A 14,024-nucleotide genomic window follows, 5' to 3' on the forward strand; every position below is an offset into this window, starting at 1 on the left:
GTTTCATAAAACGATGGACCACCTTGTAGCACACTGTCGTAACCTTTTAGTGTGGAGAGATGATCATAGTTACACTGCCAAACCCATTTCACCAGCCGGCGCACAAACGCTCCCTTTAGCATAGCAAAGACAACAGCAGCCAAAATTGGGAAACCAACGGTGTTACAGTTCGCTGAAGAGCTTAGCATGGGGAAATGGCATTCCCAGTCTATCCCAAAAGGTAACTCAGGACCAAATTTGGACAGGAGAGGGCAGCTGCGAGCAGTCTTTGCCTTCAGCATCAAGATACCCCTACGGACCAGGAGTTGTGCTTTCAATGACACAAGGTCTAGTTCAAGCTGTACATCCTCCATCGAGGGAGATCCAGATAACCTCAAGACAGTTCTCCAGAAACGTAGCTCTACCCCATCCAGCCATTTTAGATTTCTCATGGCTAAGGCCTCCAGCCGGTAATGTATCGTTGGACATAGCCACTGCTCATAAATGGCCAATATACCTTTTAGGGAGAAACCTGAATGCTAAAGAGCTAATCTCCTGGACATGCATGTAATTTGCCACACCCTTCTAACCTTGGCTTCTATTATGTACACATAGCCTGGTACCACCGACATTTCAATTACTACGTATTTATAAACATCAGTGTACTCAACTGTTCACACAATAGTCGTTATCTTAATTCTATTGATTTATTTTGCAGAGCTCAAAATTACCTTAGTTTTCTTCAGGTTTATCTTTAGTTGGTTTTCACTTGAATATACTCCCACCTCATTCAACATTGCCTTTAAACCTGATAACATGTGGATGAACATTGATAGGTCATCCGCATACAGCCTACTGCCAAGGAGTAGTCCCAATCTTTGGTAAGCAGCTCCCCTCTTAGTCATCAGCCTACCCAGCAAGTCCGCCACATACATGTTAAAGAGCAGAGGGCTAACATGTATGCACTATTATAACTGCCCAATCGGTAGACGTAAACCTGTATTTTTTAATGTGCATGAATAACTAGGTGCAAAGAATTATTACAAAAACATGTTGCGCCCTAAACAATAATTTTACTTCCAACCTTAAAAAAATAGCGAGTACAATACTCGCACTTCCATAACTTATCTGGAGCACAGCTGGAGGGTTTGGAATGGTGCTGGGGAGGACCGACATAAATAGTGCTAACCTTAATAAACAAAGTGTAATAAAAGAAACAGAAAATTACAACATTTTGGAAGTACTTGAGACAAGGCATGGATGTTAACAGCAACAAAATAGAAAGCGTTTGTATTCCCCAAAATCAACCAGCCACATTAAAATATTACACATTGTGAACTGCAACTATTCCTTTCTGCACAAATGAATGACTGCGTGAAAATGAAAAGATCCTTTCTCAGAGACTTACCAATGATAAGACACGGGGACGGCCAGCTGTAGGGGTCTTTGACAAACAGGGAGACAACTTGGATATGGTCTACTAAAATTCCATATCTGCAACGAAAGCAGCATGAACAATATTTAGAAAGCAGCTCTTTCAGTAAGGAGGAAGGAAAAAGGCACATGATTCAACCAGTAACAATCAATAAACCCATTCCAATCCAAGCAGGAAATAAGCTGCACACAAACTAACCTCATTGCACAATGTACAGCATGTTTTTTAAAACTTGAGTTAACGGCGGTTAGGGTGCTTCTTCATTTCAGCTTACATCAAACCATTTATGTTATGTTACGTAGCATTTATGTAGCGCCTTATGTACCGTTGGTATGGTCTGAATTTATAGCATTATAATCATGGACAAAAGGTCCCAGTGATTGATAGATAGGTAGGTTGAACGCCCTTGGGAACCGAAGTTCAAGTCAGTAGAGAGAGTAGAGAGTCAAAGGTGCGTGTGAGCACAGGATATGTGTGCAGCTGGTGTGGCATTCGTGTAATAGCTACTTCTTAGCGGTAGGTGTGTTGGTTGAGAGGTCAAGAGTATGTTCTCATTCTGGCAGGATTTATCCAGACCGATTGTGGCAGCGTTAGGCCTGAGGAGAATGCCTGGCTGTGGGGTGTGCAACCAGCAGTGTTTAGTTAGAGTGATGGTGAGTATGAGGCAGATGTTGGTATGAGAACAGCTATACCGAATGGTGTCATAGTATTGCTGTGTTCTATCTGAGTGGTGGTGTAAAGAAAAGAGTAAGCGTGGAAATGTGAATATGGTGGTTTACTTTAGGTGCTTGAGATCACGCCCATTCCAATAGTTGCATGAACTTCATCCGTTCCATGTACTCTGACTGTTCCGTGCATTATGACTGTTTCAAGCGCTCAGACCGTTCCTTTCAATGCTCTTTCAGACGTTCCATGCCTTCCAAACCATTGCATGTACGTCACGCCGCTCTGTGCACTCCCACCCGCTCCATGCACTTCAACAATTTTATGCACTCCACCTTTCATTCGTTCTACCCACGTTATCCTTTCTCCATGCATCATCCATCCACATACGTCATCTTCACACGTTCCATTCACTTAACTAATTCCACCCATTTCACTTGTTCCATCTACTTCATTAGTTCCAGGGCACGCTATTAGGCACCCTTCTAAAATTCAGCTTTGCACAGAGGATATTAGGCGCACTTCTAAATACAACCAAGGCGCGCTAATAGGTACACTCCCAAGTTCAACTTTGCACAGAAAGGATAATAGGCAACCCAATTCAACTCTGCACAGAGAAGATATCAGTTATACTTCTAAATTCAACCAGTGTGCGTTATCTGGCACACTTCTAAAATCAGCAAAGCACGTTATTAGGCACACTTCTAAATTCAACTTTGTACAAAGAGGATATTAAGCATACTTCTAAATTCAACCAAGGCATGCCAATAGGCACACTTCTAAATTCAACTTTGCACAGGGAGGATATTAGGCACACTTCTAATTTCAACCAGGGCATGGTAATAGGCACACTTCTAAAGTCTACCAGGGAAATGGGTGCGGGGCGGGAGTAGGGGACAAGTTTAGTTTAATCATTTGTATTGCGCACCAGACACAGTTTTTCAAGAAGGCTATAATACAGTACAAATATTTATAAAATTTACAAATAAACATACATTACAGGATTGCGGCAGTGTGGTGTTAGAGGTTAGAAGTATTAGAGATCCTTGTTCTTTATCCACTGGATATAGTTACGTCTAAAGTGTGTGTAGGTTTGGGGTGTCCTGAGGGATGGTGGTAGGGCGTTCCAGTGTTGGGGTGCTTTCACCTGGAAGCTGTTGCCACCCATTTTGGTGCATTTGAACCTGGGAACTATGAGCAGGTTTGCGTTGGAAGTTCTGGTAGGTCTGTTGGGGGTGTATATTCATATTCTGTCTACCAGGTAGCGTGGGGCAGCGTTGTTCAGGCATTTGTGAGTTAGTGATGCTACTTTCAGCAGGATTTTGTCTGAAGTGTTGAGCCAGTTATGGGATTTCCTGATGCTGGAAATGTGTTCTCTTCTGGGAATGTTAAGCGCTGCTCAGAGCATTGTTTTGTAGCGTCTGGATTTTGTTGGTAATTTGCTTGCTGGCTCCTAGGTAGAGGGCGTTACAGTAGTCCAGTTTAGATAATACTAAGGCTCTGGCTAGTGTAATGCAGCTCTGTGTGGATAAGAAGGGTTTGGCTGCTCTTATAAGCTTACATGTGTAGGCCATGGAGGAAGCCATAGAGCTAACCTGTTTGTGGAAGGTTAGGGAGGAGTCGAGATAAATTCCTTAAGTTTTCACTTCTTTAGCTACCTTGATCGTGTTTCCGTCTATGAAGTTGGTGTAGTTGTGGTCTAGTTTGGTAAGATTTGAGGTGGAACCAAGGATGAGTTCAGTCTTGTCATCATTCAGGCATAGACTGTGCGAAGCCATCCATGCCTGAATGATGAGGTACACCTTGTTCACCAAGGCCATATCCTGGTTGCAATCTCCCGTCAGCAGGACGAGGATCTGTGCATCATCGGCATAATTGGTGTAGGTGATACCCAGGCCATCTAGATCGTCAAACAGGGGCTTCGTAAACACGTTGTACAGAGTAGGGGAGACGCAGGAGCCCTGTAGGACTCCGCATGTGATGGGGATGGGGTCGGCAGCGGCAGAGGTGAAGACACGCATGGATCTGTTGCTGAGCAATGACTCGATCCAGCCGATGGCTTCTTGGGAGAAGTGGGCCGCTGAGTCTAGATGATTGCATAGGATTTTGTGGTCTACTAGATCAAATGCCGCGGAGAGGTCTAGTACGAGTAGTAGTGCAGTTTTCCCGTTGTCTCTAAGGGAGTCTATTTGGGCTTTCAGATCAATGAGGGCCGTTTCAGTCCCATGTTGGGGTCTGAAGCCTGATTGTCGCATACCTAGGAGGTGGTTTATTTCAAGGTGTTTTTGTATTTGTTGCTATGCTCTTTTGTCTAGAATCTTGAGCAGGAATGGGACGGTGGTAATCGGTCTGTAGTTGGTAGGGATGGAAGGGTCAAGGGAAGGTTTTTTAACGAGGGGGAGGACCCAAGACTCTTTGAGGTTGCTGGGGACTGTTCCTGAGGAGAATGATGCATTGATGAGTCTGGTGATGAATGGCGAGAGGTCTCTTGTCGCATCTTTAATGGTTTGTGGGGGGCAGAGGTCGCCCTTATAGTTGGATGGTTTAAGGCTGAGAATGATTTTTTCCACTTCGAGAGTAGAGACTTTGGAGAAGCTGAAGTGAGTGATGTTGGGTGTAGGGTATGCGAGTGGAGGGCTCTGGGGGGTGTTAGTGGGGTTAGTTGGAATGGTGAGGGAGTCTTTGTTTTTAATTTTGGTTTGAAGACCTGCGACTTTGTTGTTTAGTGCATTTTGGACACTTGCACCATTGTTTATTCTTCACGCAGGTATCTGGGATTAACACCGGTGTTTCCAATTCTTTGATAATTGTGAACAGCTCTTTGGTACTGGAGTTGGATTGTGCAATTCTCTGGTTATAGGATTCTTGTTTGGCCACTATGATTTCTTTTTTGTAATTGGCCGTTATTTTATTGAGCAGTGACTTGTTGTGGTCTGTGGGAGACTGTCTCCAGACTTGTTCCAATTTGCGTTTTTCCAATCGAAGTGCTTTAAGGTGGCTGGAGAACCATTGGTTGAGGTGCTTTTTAGGTTTGCATTTTCTTAGTTTTAATGGCGCAATGGCGTCTAAGGTTGTGCGCATGGTATTGTTATAGTCTTCTACGAGGTCGTATGGGTTGGAAGCAGGGAGTTGGTTGAGCGCAGGGAGGATAAGAGGGATCAGTTTTTCCACTGCAATGTTTTTCTTACTTCTCGTGGGAATGGCTGCGGGTGGCGCCATGATGGTTGTGGGGCTCGAGGCTTCGAGGGAGAAGGAGAGGAGATGATGGTCAGACCAGGATTGAGGAGAGTTATTGGTGATAGATGCAGCGCAGTTGTAGTGTGCAACCCAGTCAAGGGTTCTCCCTTTATTATGGGTGGGGCCAGATACTTTTTGTATGAAGCCTAGTTCAGACAAAGTGTTATTGATGAGGGCGGCGTGGTGGTCTTTGGGGTCTTTGTAACCTAGGTTGAAAGACATTGTGAGGCGTTTTTTTGGTTGTCGGTGAGGGTGGCACTGAGGTCTTCCTCGAAAGATCCCAGGGGTCTGGGCGGTCTGTAGAGTAGGTGAATGGATATCATTTGGGAGTTAGCAGTGGGCAGCTTCGCTGTAAGTGAATTGCATGAAGGGAGGTGTGTGGCGGAATCGAGTCTGATGTTAAGGTGGGTTTTGGCAATGATGGCCACGCCTCCGCCTCTGGATTCCTTTCTATCCGCTCGGATGATGGTGTAGTTGTTGGGGATGGCTAGCGAAAGGGCTGGGCCTGCGGCTGCATGGAGCCATGACTCTTATGGCTAAAAAAATCTAGATCCTCTGCTAGGATGAGGTCAGCGATGTCTGTGGCATGGGCAATTATGGAGCGTGCGTTAATGAGGGCACCTTTTATGGGTGGGGCGGTGGTTTTGGTAGGGGTGGTCGCTGTCTTGTGCGCTTTGGTTGTCGTATTGAGTGAGTTGGGTTTGAGTTTTTTTAACGTGAGGTTAGCGCAGGTACTAATGGCAGTTCGGTTGGTTAGTTTGGATAGGGTAGAGTCCCTGGCTCGGGGCTCATGTAGTTTGGGAAGTCTGGACCGTAGTCTGGTAAACCTGCCTTGAGAGGCATGGAGGAGAGAATTGGTGGAGCATGATTGTGGTGCTCGGCTCTATGAGGAGGGGTGAGGTGATGCCTAGGCTGATCGTGCTGAAGGCAAAGCTAGGCGGGCATGCGGATGTGATAAAGTGGAGAATAATCCTCAACAGTATTGAGTAAATTCCTTGGAGGAACATTTTGTTGACTAGATTTGGAGGTCATATAATGGGCAAGATGCAGTGTGTAGGTAGATAGTAGCAGCTAGTGCAGCCTACCTAGATTCAAATTCTAGCAATAGGGCGAAATGGCAAATAGCAGCTAGTAAGAGAGCAGAATGCGGCACAGCTAGGTTTGAATGTCGAGCACCTCAAGGTACAACAGTGCAAAAATGAACTGCAGCTAGATTCAAGTGTCAGGTATCACACAATAAACAGTGCAGAAATGCAGCACAGCTAGATTCGAATGTCAGGCACAACACAACAGTGCAACAGTGCAGCGCAGCTAGATTCGAATGGTAGGCGTATACAGTGCAAACACAACATGCTAAGTCCAGTTTTTAAGGTAGTAGGCTATGCAGTGCCATTACGCCAGGGTTAATGTCAGTAATGCGAGTGCATCAGGAATACTGTTTGGCTCATGGGTGAATCAGCACGTGGTAGGGTACAGTACCTTTGGTTTGCGTCGCTGGGAGTGGGGCCTTACTTGGGCAGGGGTTCTGGCGGAAGGCTAGGAAGGGGATTCTGGGAAATTTCTATCTAGATGCGGTGCAAGCTAAATTTCAGAATTCCATACGAGTGTGGCACATGCTGACCGTCACATTTCTATCTAGATGCTGCACTAGCTAGGGATCAGTATTCTAAGTGTGGTGCATATTAAGAATAATATTTCTATCTAGATGCAACGCAAGCTAAAGTTCAGTTCCCTACATGTGTGGCACTAGCTAAAATTGGCAAGTGAGTTCATATGCATCACAAGGCAACATTTACAATCCATATACAGTGGTCATAAGTCTTCCTAAGTATGTATTGTTTAAGCCTATAGCATTCTATGCTATGGAAGGTAAGGTAGAGTGACAGGGGCTTTCTGGAGTTTAGTTTAGAGTAATTGCTCTACACCCCACCCATGCAACACTCACAGTTTTGTTGGTGTCGGCTGGCTTCCTTGGCTTCCCCTGCGGACACCTGCTGACACTTCGAGCCGCCTCTGTTGGTGCGGCCCTTGGCCTTGGGGCCCTAAGCCGAGGGGGTGCACGGGCAGAGGGCTGCCCTGGGAAGACCGGTGATGAAGGTCGAGCGGACCAATCAGAGCGGGGGAAGGCGGGTCGGGAGGCGGGAGGGGATGCAACCAGGAAGGGGGTGTGGGGAGGGAGAGGACGCTAGCAGGGGCCTGGTGGGGGGGGGGCACCAACAAAATGGAGAAGGCTGGAGTGACCTAAATTACAACTTTACTCACCGCGCATCGATCAGCTGCCCTGGGAGGACTGGGACTGAAGGGGGCGGGGGGGCTCCTTGCCAGGACCAATCACAGCGGGGAGGCGTGTGGGGGGTATATCAATGGAGGCAGGAGGGCCGGGAATCAGGAAATGGGTGCGGGGAGGGAGTAGGGGGCAAGGGGAATACCTTGGGGTGAGGGGGACCGCTGATGCCACCAAAAGGTGGAGAACTGGCAGCAAAGCTTCTGGGCACACTCACCGAGCTCCGATGGAAGACAGACTCATTTCAATTAAACTACAGAACGAAATCAACATCTGCAGAAAATACAGAGAATGCACAAACATCACATCTGGTATTTCCCTGTGTACTTAGATAAGGTTTCTCACCACATAAGAACAGCTGCTAACAATACCCCATTTTGCAGAGGCGTAGATAGCGTAGGGTCTCAGGCAAGCCCCTCCCAAAATCTGTTAATGCCCACTCAGCATGCACAGCTCTGTAGGCATTTACAGATTTCACTTTGAAAGTAAAGCAGCAGGGCTGGCTCTCCGGCTCCCACGCTCTGAGCAGGCCATCGCCTCTACGTGCAGCTTGCGGGAGCCTGAGGCCTATAGAGCATCTCAGGATGTGGGGTCTGGAGGGAAACCAAACCAGAAAGGAAAAACAAGTTTGTATACATAAATGTATGCATAACTGTGAGAGGGGTTGTGCACATGTAGGTATGAATGCTAGGGGGAATCTGTAAATACATGCATATGTATGAATGCAGTGGGAATGTGTGCAAGTGAATGTTCTGGGTGCTCATGTGAATTACAGAAGCTGCATGTGTGCGAGAACATTTTTTGCCAGCGGCACGACACGTTTTACTTGGGTTGTGGGCAAAGTAAAGTCAACTTGAATGTTATGTGAAGGAGGGGTTAGGGTGGGGTTAAGACTACATAAGACTCCTTAGATGATGGCGGAGAGGGGGTTTGTGCAACCTGCAAGGCACTGTCGTTTTACTGGAATTAAGGCAAAGCCAACAAGAGTATGGGAATAGCGGTGAGGGAGTGCCGAAAGACCCTGCTGCTTCTTATACCTAGTTTCTCAGACATGCAGAGTTCCGCAGGGCTCCTGTCTTTCGCCCTTGCTCTTCAATCTATACATTCGTCCCCTTCTTGACCTCTTAAACTAGGCGTACAATATACGAACTACGCCGATGACACTCAGGTGGTTATAGTGGCCTATATAGCAGCGATTCTGCAACCATCAACAAAATATATAAAGCTATACAAGATTGGATGGCCTGCAACTCTCTTGCCCTTAATGATAAAAAAACTGAAATCCTCATCGAGGCATCTAAAATATTAGGGCGAAACTAGATCCCGACTATGCTAGCTTCCATATTGCTGACAACACCATTCTCGTCCAGAAGAAGGTCAAGACCTTGGGAGTTGTTCTCGACGAAGATCTGTCAATGAAATTTCACGTTTCCAGCGTTAAATCAAGCTGTGGTCTCATAAATAAGAGAATAGGGTACATTCGCCCATTCATATCACAAGAGAACTGCGCTCTTCTTTCCACCGCACTAATTAATTCTAGACTGGATTACTGTAACAGCCTCCTTGCGGGCACCACAGCTCTCAATATCCAGTCATTACAAGTGGCTCAGAATAATGTTGTGCGCAATATTTTCATTCAGTCCCGTCGCACACACATTTCCAATTTCAGGAAAAAACTTCATTGGCTCCCTGTCAAACATCGGATAACCCATAAGATATTAACCACGACCCATAAATGCCTTAGTCTCAGCAGTCCCACCTACCTGTCAGACCGCATAAGCATTAAGCCAAACGTCAGGAACCTTCGGTCATCCTCAGCCATTATTCTCAAACAGCCAAAAACTAGGACAGCTAAATTTGGAGGTACTACTCTTGACGCACAGGGACCCCTACTGTGGAATAAACTTCCAGCCCAGATGCGGCAGATACAGAACTACACCGTATTCAAACGCGCCGTAAAAACATACTTTTTATATGGAATAAATTATTTGACTTATCTCCTTCTCTGCTCTATACAGGTTACTCTATATGTTTGTCTGTCCTGTTAAGTTTCTATGTGCGCCCTGAGGCCTACGGGCATGTTGGCGCGTTACAAGAATTAAAATAAATAAGTTGCTCAGAATCATTTAAATTCAGTATATGTGCTTTTAGGAAACTTCATTATTAAATTGTATTTGAGTGCTACTGTTTTGACTGTCAGGGCTTTAGAATTTAACTTTGTATCAGGCCCACGTTTGCAGAGACAGTCTGCTTTCTATTTCTTTTGGGATTCCCGGGCGTGTCATCCCTGAAAGTAATTATGTGCCGGGGAAGTCGCCTGCACAGCAGGCACGTCTGCAGCCCGCTGAAGGTGCGCTCAAGACAAGGCTGTCTGGGCCCGTCCTGGTCTCGACAGGGCTGTGGCTGCTGCAAGCAGATCCTGTCGCACTGTGGCAAACTTGAGGAAATTCATTGCTACAGCCGCAAGGCGCTGCTTAGTTTTTACTTCATGTACCACCAGGTTGCCGAGTTTGACTACTCTTTGAATACTGCGATTGAAGGGAATGACATTGTGGGAGGGTGTGGGGGGTAATCAAAGATCAATCCAACCTCTGTGTAGAGGTCACCGAGGCTAGGAGCGGGCAAGCCTTTTCGGCTCTTCAGGGATTACTATTTATTGCCGATCAGCAGTTGCCCATAGAGATTATATTTTTACACTCCTTGAGGACCCGTCTCCAGATTTACTATGCATAACGGAAACTTGGTTCTCACCATCCGCGGAACCAGATATGGTGCAATTGTTAACTCCGGGTTATGCTATTCTTAATCATGAGACACCCCGATTCCTGCATTCTACAGCATTGAAGACCCAACGACCGCAACACTTTGCACCATCATGGAAAATGAAGGTGTGCTTTCAAACAATGCACAAATGATCAGTGTATGCCTTGATGCAAAACAGCCATTTAACATAGCCGTTGCCGATGGCACATAGCCATATCCCTCCTACCAGCCCACCGGTAGGAGGAAGCCGGGACCTTTGTGTAAGACACTGCGTCCAAGGCTCCTGTCATGAGCCTGTCCAGAGTCGCCAGACACCGAAGCCAATGACTTTGCCCGTTATGTTTCTTACCCGACCCCCCCACCACCCCATCGCTACGTTTTGTTACTAGACCGGCATACTGTACACTATTGTCTTCGGTCATACGGTTGATGCAGCACCGCACCTGAACCAACAGTGCTGGAGGTAAAGGTAAGCGCTGCCTCATCTCAGCTCCACTTATACACCTAACACGTTGCTTTCGAAGTCACTCATTTATGCGGGTCACGCTCTCCAATGCTACTCCTTCAGCAATGGAAGGCGCTCATACTTTATATATGAATACCATGTCGTGTGGATCTTTAAATCATCCATCCTTGTAAACCAGCAATATGAACTCACTCGACTCTTCATAATTGCACAGTGCCTGGTGATGAGGCCCTGATCCACATCTAATGTGATACGAACTGTTACCTACTACAAAGGTCTCTTTGACGTTAGGTATCCTATTGTGCACCAACTGCCTGTGCCTTACAGATCCCCTTTTTTTCAATCATCAGCTCTATCCAATTTGTCGCATACCTCTAACACAACCTATCCTACAAAACACTGCATGTATGAACTGCTCCTCAGTGCATGCATAGCTGAAATGTGCCCTACACGGTCATTTAAATGCTCTCATCTGTGGTCCTGCGCATTGATTCTAAACCTGACATATGCGATTGGAGCATTACCTACTGCATCATTTCCCCCCCCCATCTAATTGCAGTGAAATCTCCAATTGTGCCTTATGAGATTATCAAACTGCGAGCTTGGCCACTGACCACCACGCAGTACTAATGAGCCATCCAGCTCTTAATACTGCCTATTTTATTAATGTCTTGGGTCCACCAAACTATTTGACTAATTGCGGCCTGCACTCTAATCCATACGTGCCACACCTGTTTAAAGAGCTGACTCATGAACTCCCATTAATGTGATTGCCTTCTACCCGATTGCCTCGTAACCTCTATTGTTGATTTGAATTTCCACTGCATTCTATGTGTGCCATACTCCATTGCATTATTCTAACTGGTCTGATTTGAATTTCCCCCAATGCATTTTTGCTTGCCATATTCGATTGCAGTCTCTTCTACTCCCATTCAGCAAATTACATAGCAACCTTTAAATGTGCCCTATCTTGCCACCTACTGCTCTGAATTGAATTGCTCCTACTGTCTCAGATCATATGCCCCAGTTAAACTGCTGCTGAATGTACTATTTGTACTACCTGCTCCAAGTGCCCTACACGCCCACTGCCCAGCATCTCCCTGCTCACATCAGCCTGAGCTCGATATCTCATTGTTAGATTACCAAGACTTCACCTCACTATGTACATGCTCCACACAATACCCTATATACTACTTCTATCTGGCAACTTACTAACGCCTGCCTTGACCCCTCCCAACACCAGCAGTGACATACCAACTCAGGTTAACATGATGCTGAATCATTTGCACAAAATGTTATGCACAACATTAACCACTAGCATCAGACTCTCGCCAGCAGATAGCATTCCTCCTTCAACCTTCCTGCCCTCTTGCCTACAACCCATCACAAGTACCACTCCCACCACTACCTCACTACCGCTTAACTCTTGCTTGAACTCACCAGCCTTATGGCTGGAACACTGCCTCCAAACCCACACCCAATAAACCTTGCGCTGTGCATTTCAGGTATTATAGATTAGGTACTAGATTCCCACTTGCAGCCTCGCGAGTATATAATCCCACCACCACTACCAAAACTCACAATACCGCTATCAAACATTCCCGAGATAATATCTACCAAGAAAAACTTACCCAAGGTTCTTTCTACCATCACCAATATTAATCACACCCTTGACAAAGCTAACACTATTAAGTAGGGATGTAACGGTATACCGTTAAAGATACCGTGAACAACTTAATTGAACAATAATAACCGTCAAGTTGTTTATACCGGTATACCGTTTATACCGTTAAGTGTGCTTTTCAATCTGATTTGGAAAGGCTGCAGTAAGAAAGTGCTGCATAGTTTTGGTCTTGCATTGTTGGATGTGCCGTCTGCCAAGGGGGCCTTGTTTAGCAGAGAAAAGGGCATAGGGAAAGTGAGGCCACATTAGTAAATGCAGCTTTGCTGCTGTGACTGCTCTTTCTCTGTGATCAGTAGAGTCGGGTCAAAGATCAGCCGATTTTTCACAAATTGTGTTGAAAGCTGCCCTGCCTGAACCTTTGTGTTCCCCATGCATAGTTGGTAACAATGAGCTGACTGACTGGCTCTATAAGCATACCGGAGACTCCAGTTCATAGACTCAGACAGACCTGGATTTCATGGGCAAAATAGAACAGTTATTTTGTTTCAGGCATTATTTATTTGAAAGGCAGCATACAGATTTCAAACGTTTTCACACAGTCCTGCTGCTCCGTGCTACAGGTCAGATCTTCTATGGTGACTGTCCCGATTTTCAATTTGCAATTAGCAATTAGCAAGACCAAAGGGACATCACAAGGGTGAGCTGAGGGCCTGAACTGAAAGTGAGCATTTTATTTTTCCTTTTGTTCGTATATTAACAAATGTAATAAAATGTTCAGTGACTTGCAAAACAGTGGAGCTAGCAGCACTTTGCTTAGTAAGCACTCAGCCAGCAGGAGCAGAAATGTATCGATTCAGCCGGGCCCTGCATCATGTGCCATTAGTTCTGTAAGTTAAGGACCTACTGTACTGAGCAAACAGACATTGTAACAGCTCTTGCTCGGGCTGTGCAAATTGTAAAAAAAAAAAAAAGACGGCCAGTAAAGTAATGCATATCGAATTACTCTCCCCAAGGTTTAGATTCAAGGAACTTAAGTTTCTCATGGTCATGGATTGGATAGCCATCCAGTTCTGTATTAGCTTAGAATTCTGGGATTTGTAGTTTACCCACCAATTTGATAGATGGGGAATACACATCCCTAAATTCAAAGGGGGGAAATGAACTGAATGCCCTTCTGATGCATATGCACAAACAACTTTAGCCCTGTAGACCAGGCATGGACTGGCCTTTAGGGCAATAGGGCCATGGCCGAACCAAAAACATGAAATGCTTGCGTGGGCCAGTTTTTTGGGTCAGAGTGGAGCACTTTTTTGGCCAAAGTGGGCCAGTTTGATGAGTGACTTCACTATGTGGCTAATAGTTTTGACCACCGTTGCTGAATAAATATTCTTTTAAATGTACAATTTGCATCACATTTTATCAAAAATCTCCCCATTTGGGTACTATTCAAACAGGGTTCCAAAAGGAATGAATTCCCATTTGCAACCGTGGGCCACTTATGTTGGTGCCCGAGACAATTTTATGCCCCGGTCCAACCCTGCTGCAGACTGTGAACACTGGGCCTATCAGTGCT

At 45.7% G+C, this 14,024-nt stretch overlaps 1 protein-coding gene across 1 annotated transcript in view; it reads right to left on the reverse strand.

The window, feature by feature from the left end:
- The window catches only part of DGAT1 (diacylglycerol O-acyltransferase 1), a 1,493,476-nt gene that overhangs the window by 1,083,490 nt on the left and 395,962 nt on the right, over positions 1-14,024 (reverse strand). The window contains exon 4 of the mRNA XM_069621909.1: positions 1,388-1,473. Coding sequence (XP_069478010.1) covers positions 1,388-1,473 — 86 coding nt within the window. The remainder of the gene's footprint in view (positions 1-1,387; positions 1,474-14,024) is intronic.

Source organism: Ambystoma mexicanum, chromosome 5q (assembly GCF_040938575.1).
Source record: "Ambystoma mexicanum isolate Mex_15411 chromosome 5q, UKY_AmexF1_1, whole genome shotgun sequence".
In the NCBI taxonomy this organism is placed as follows: Eukaryota; Metazoa; Chordata; class Amphibia; order Caudata; family Ambystomatidae; genus Ambystoma; species Ambystoma mexicanum.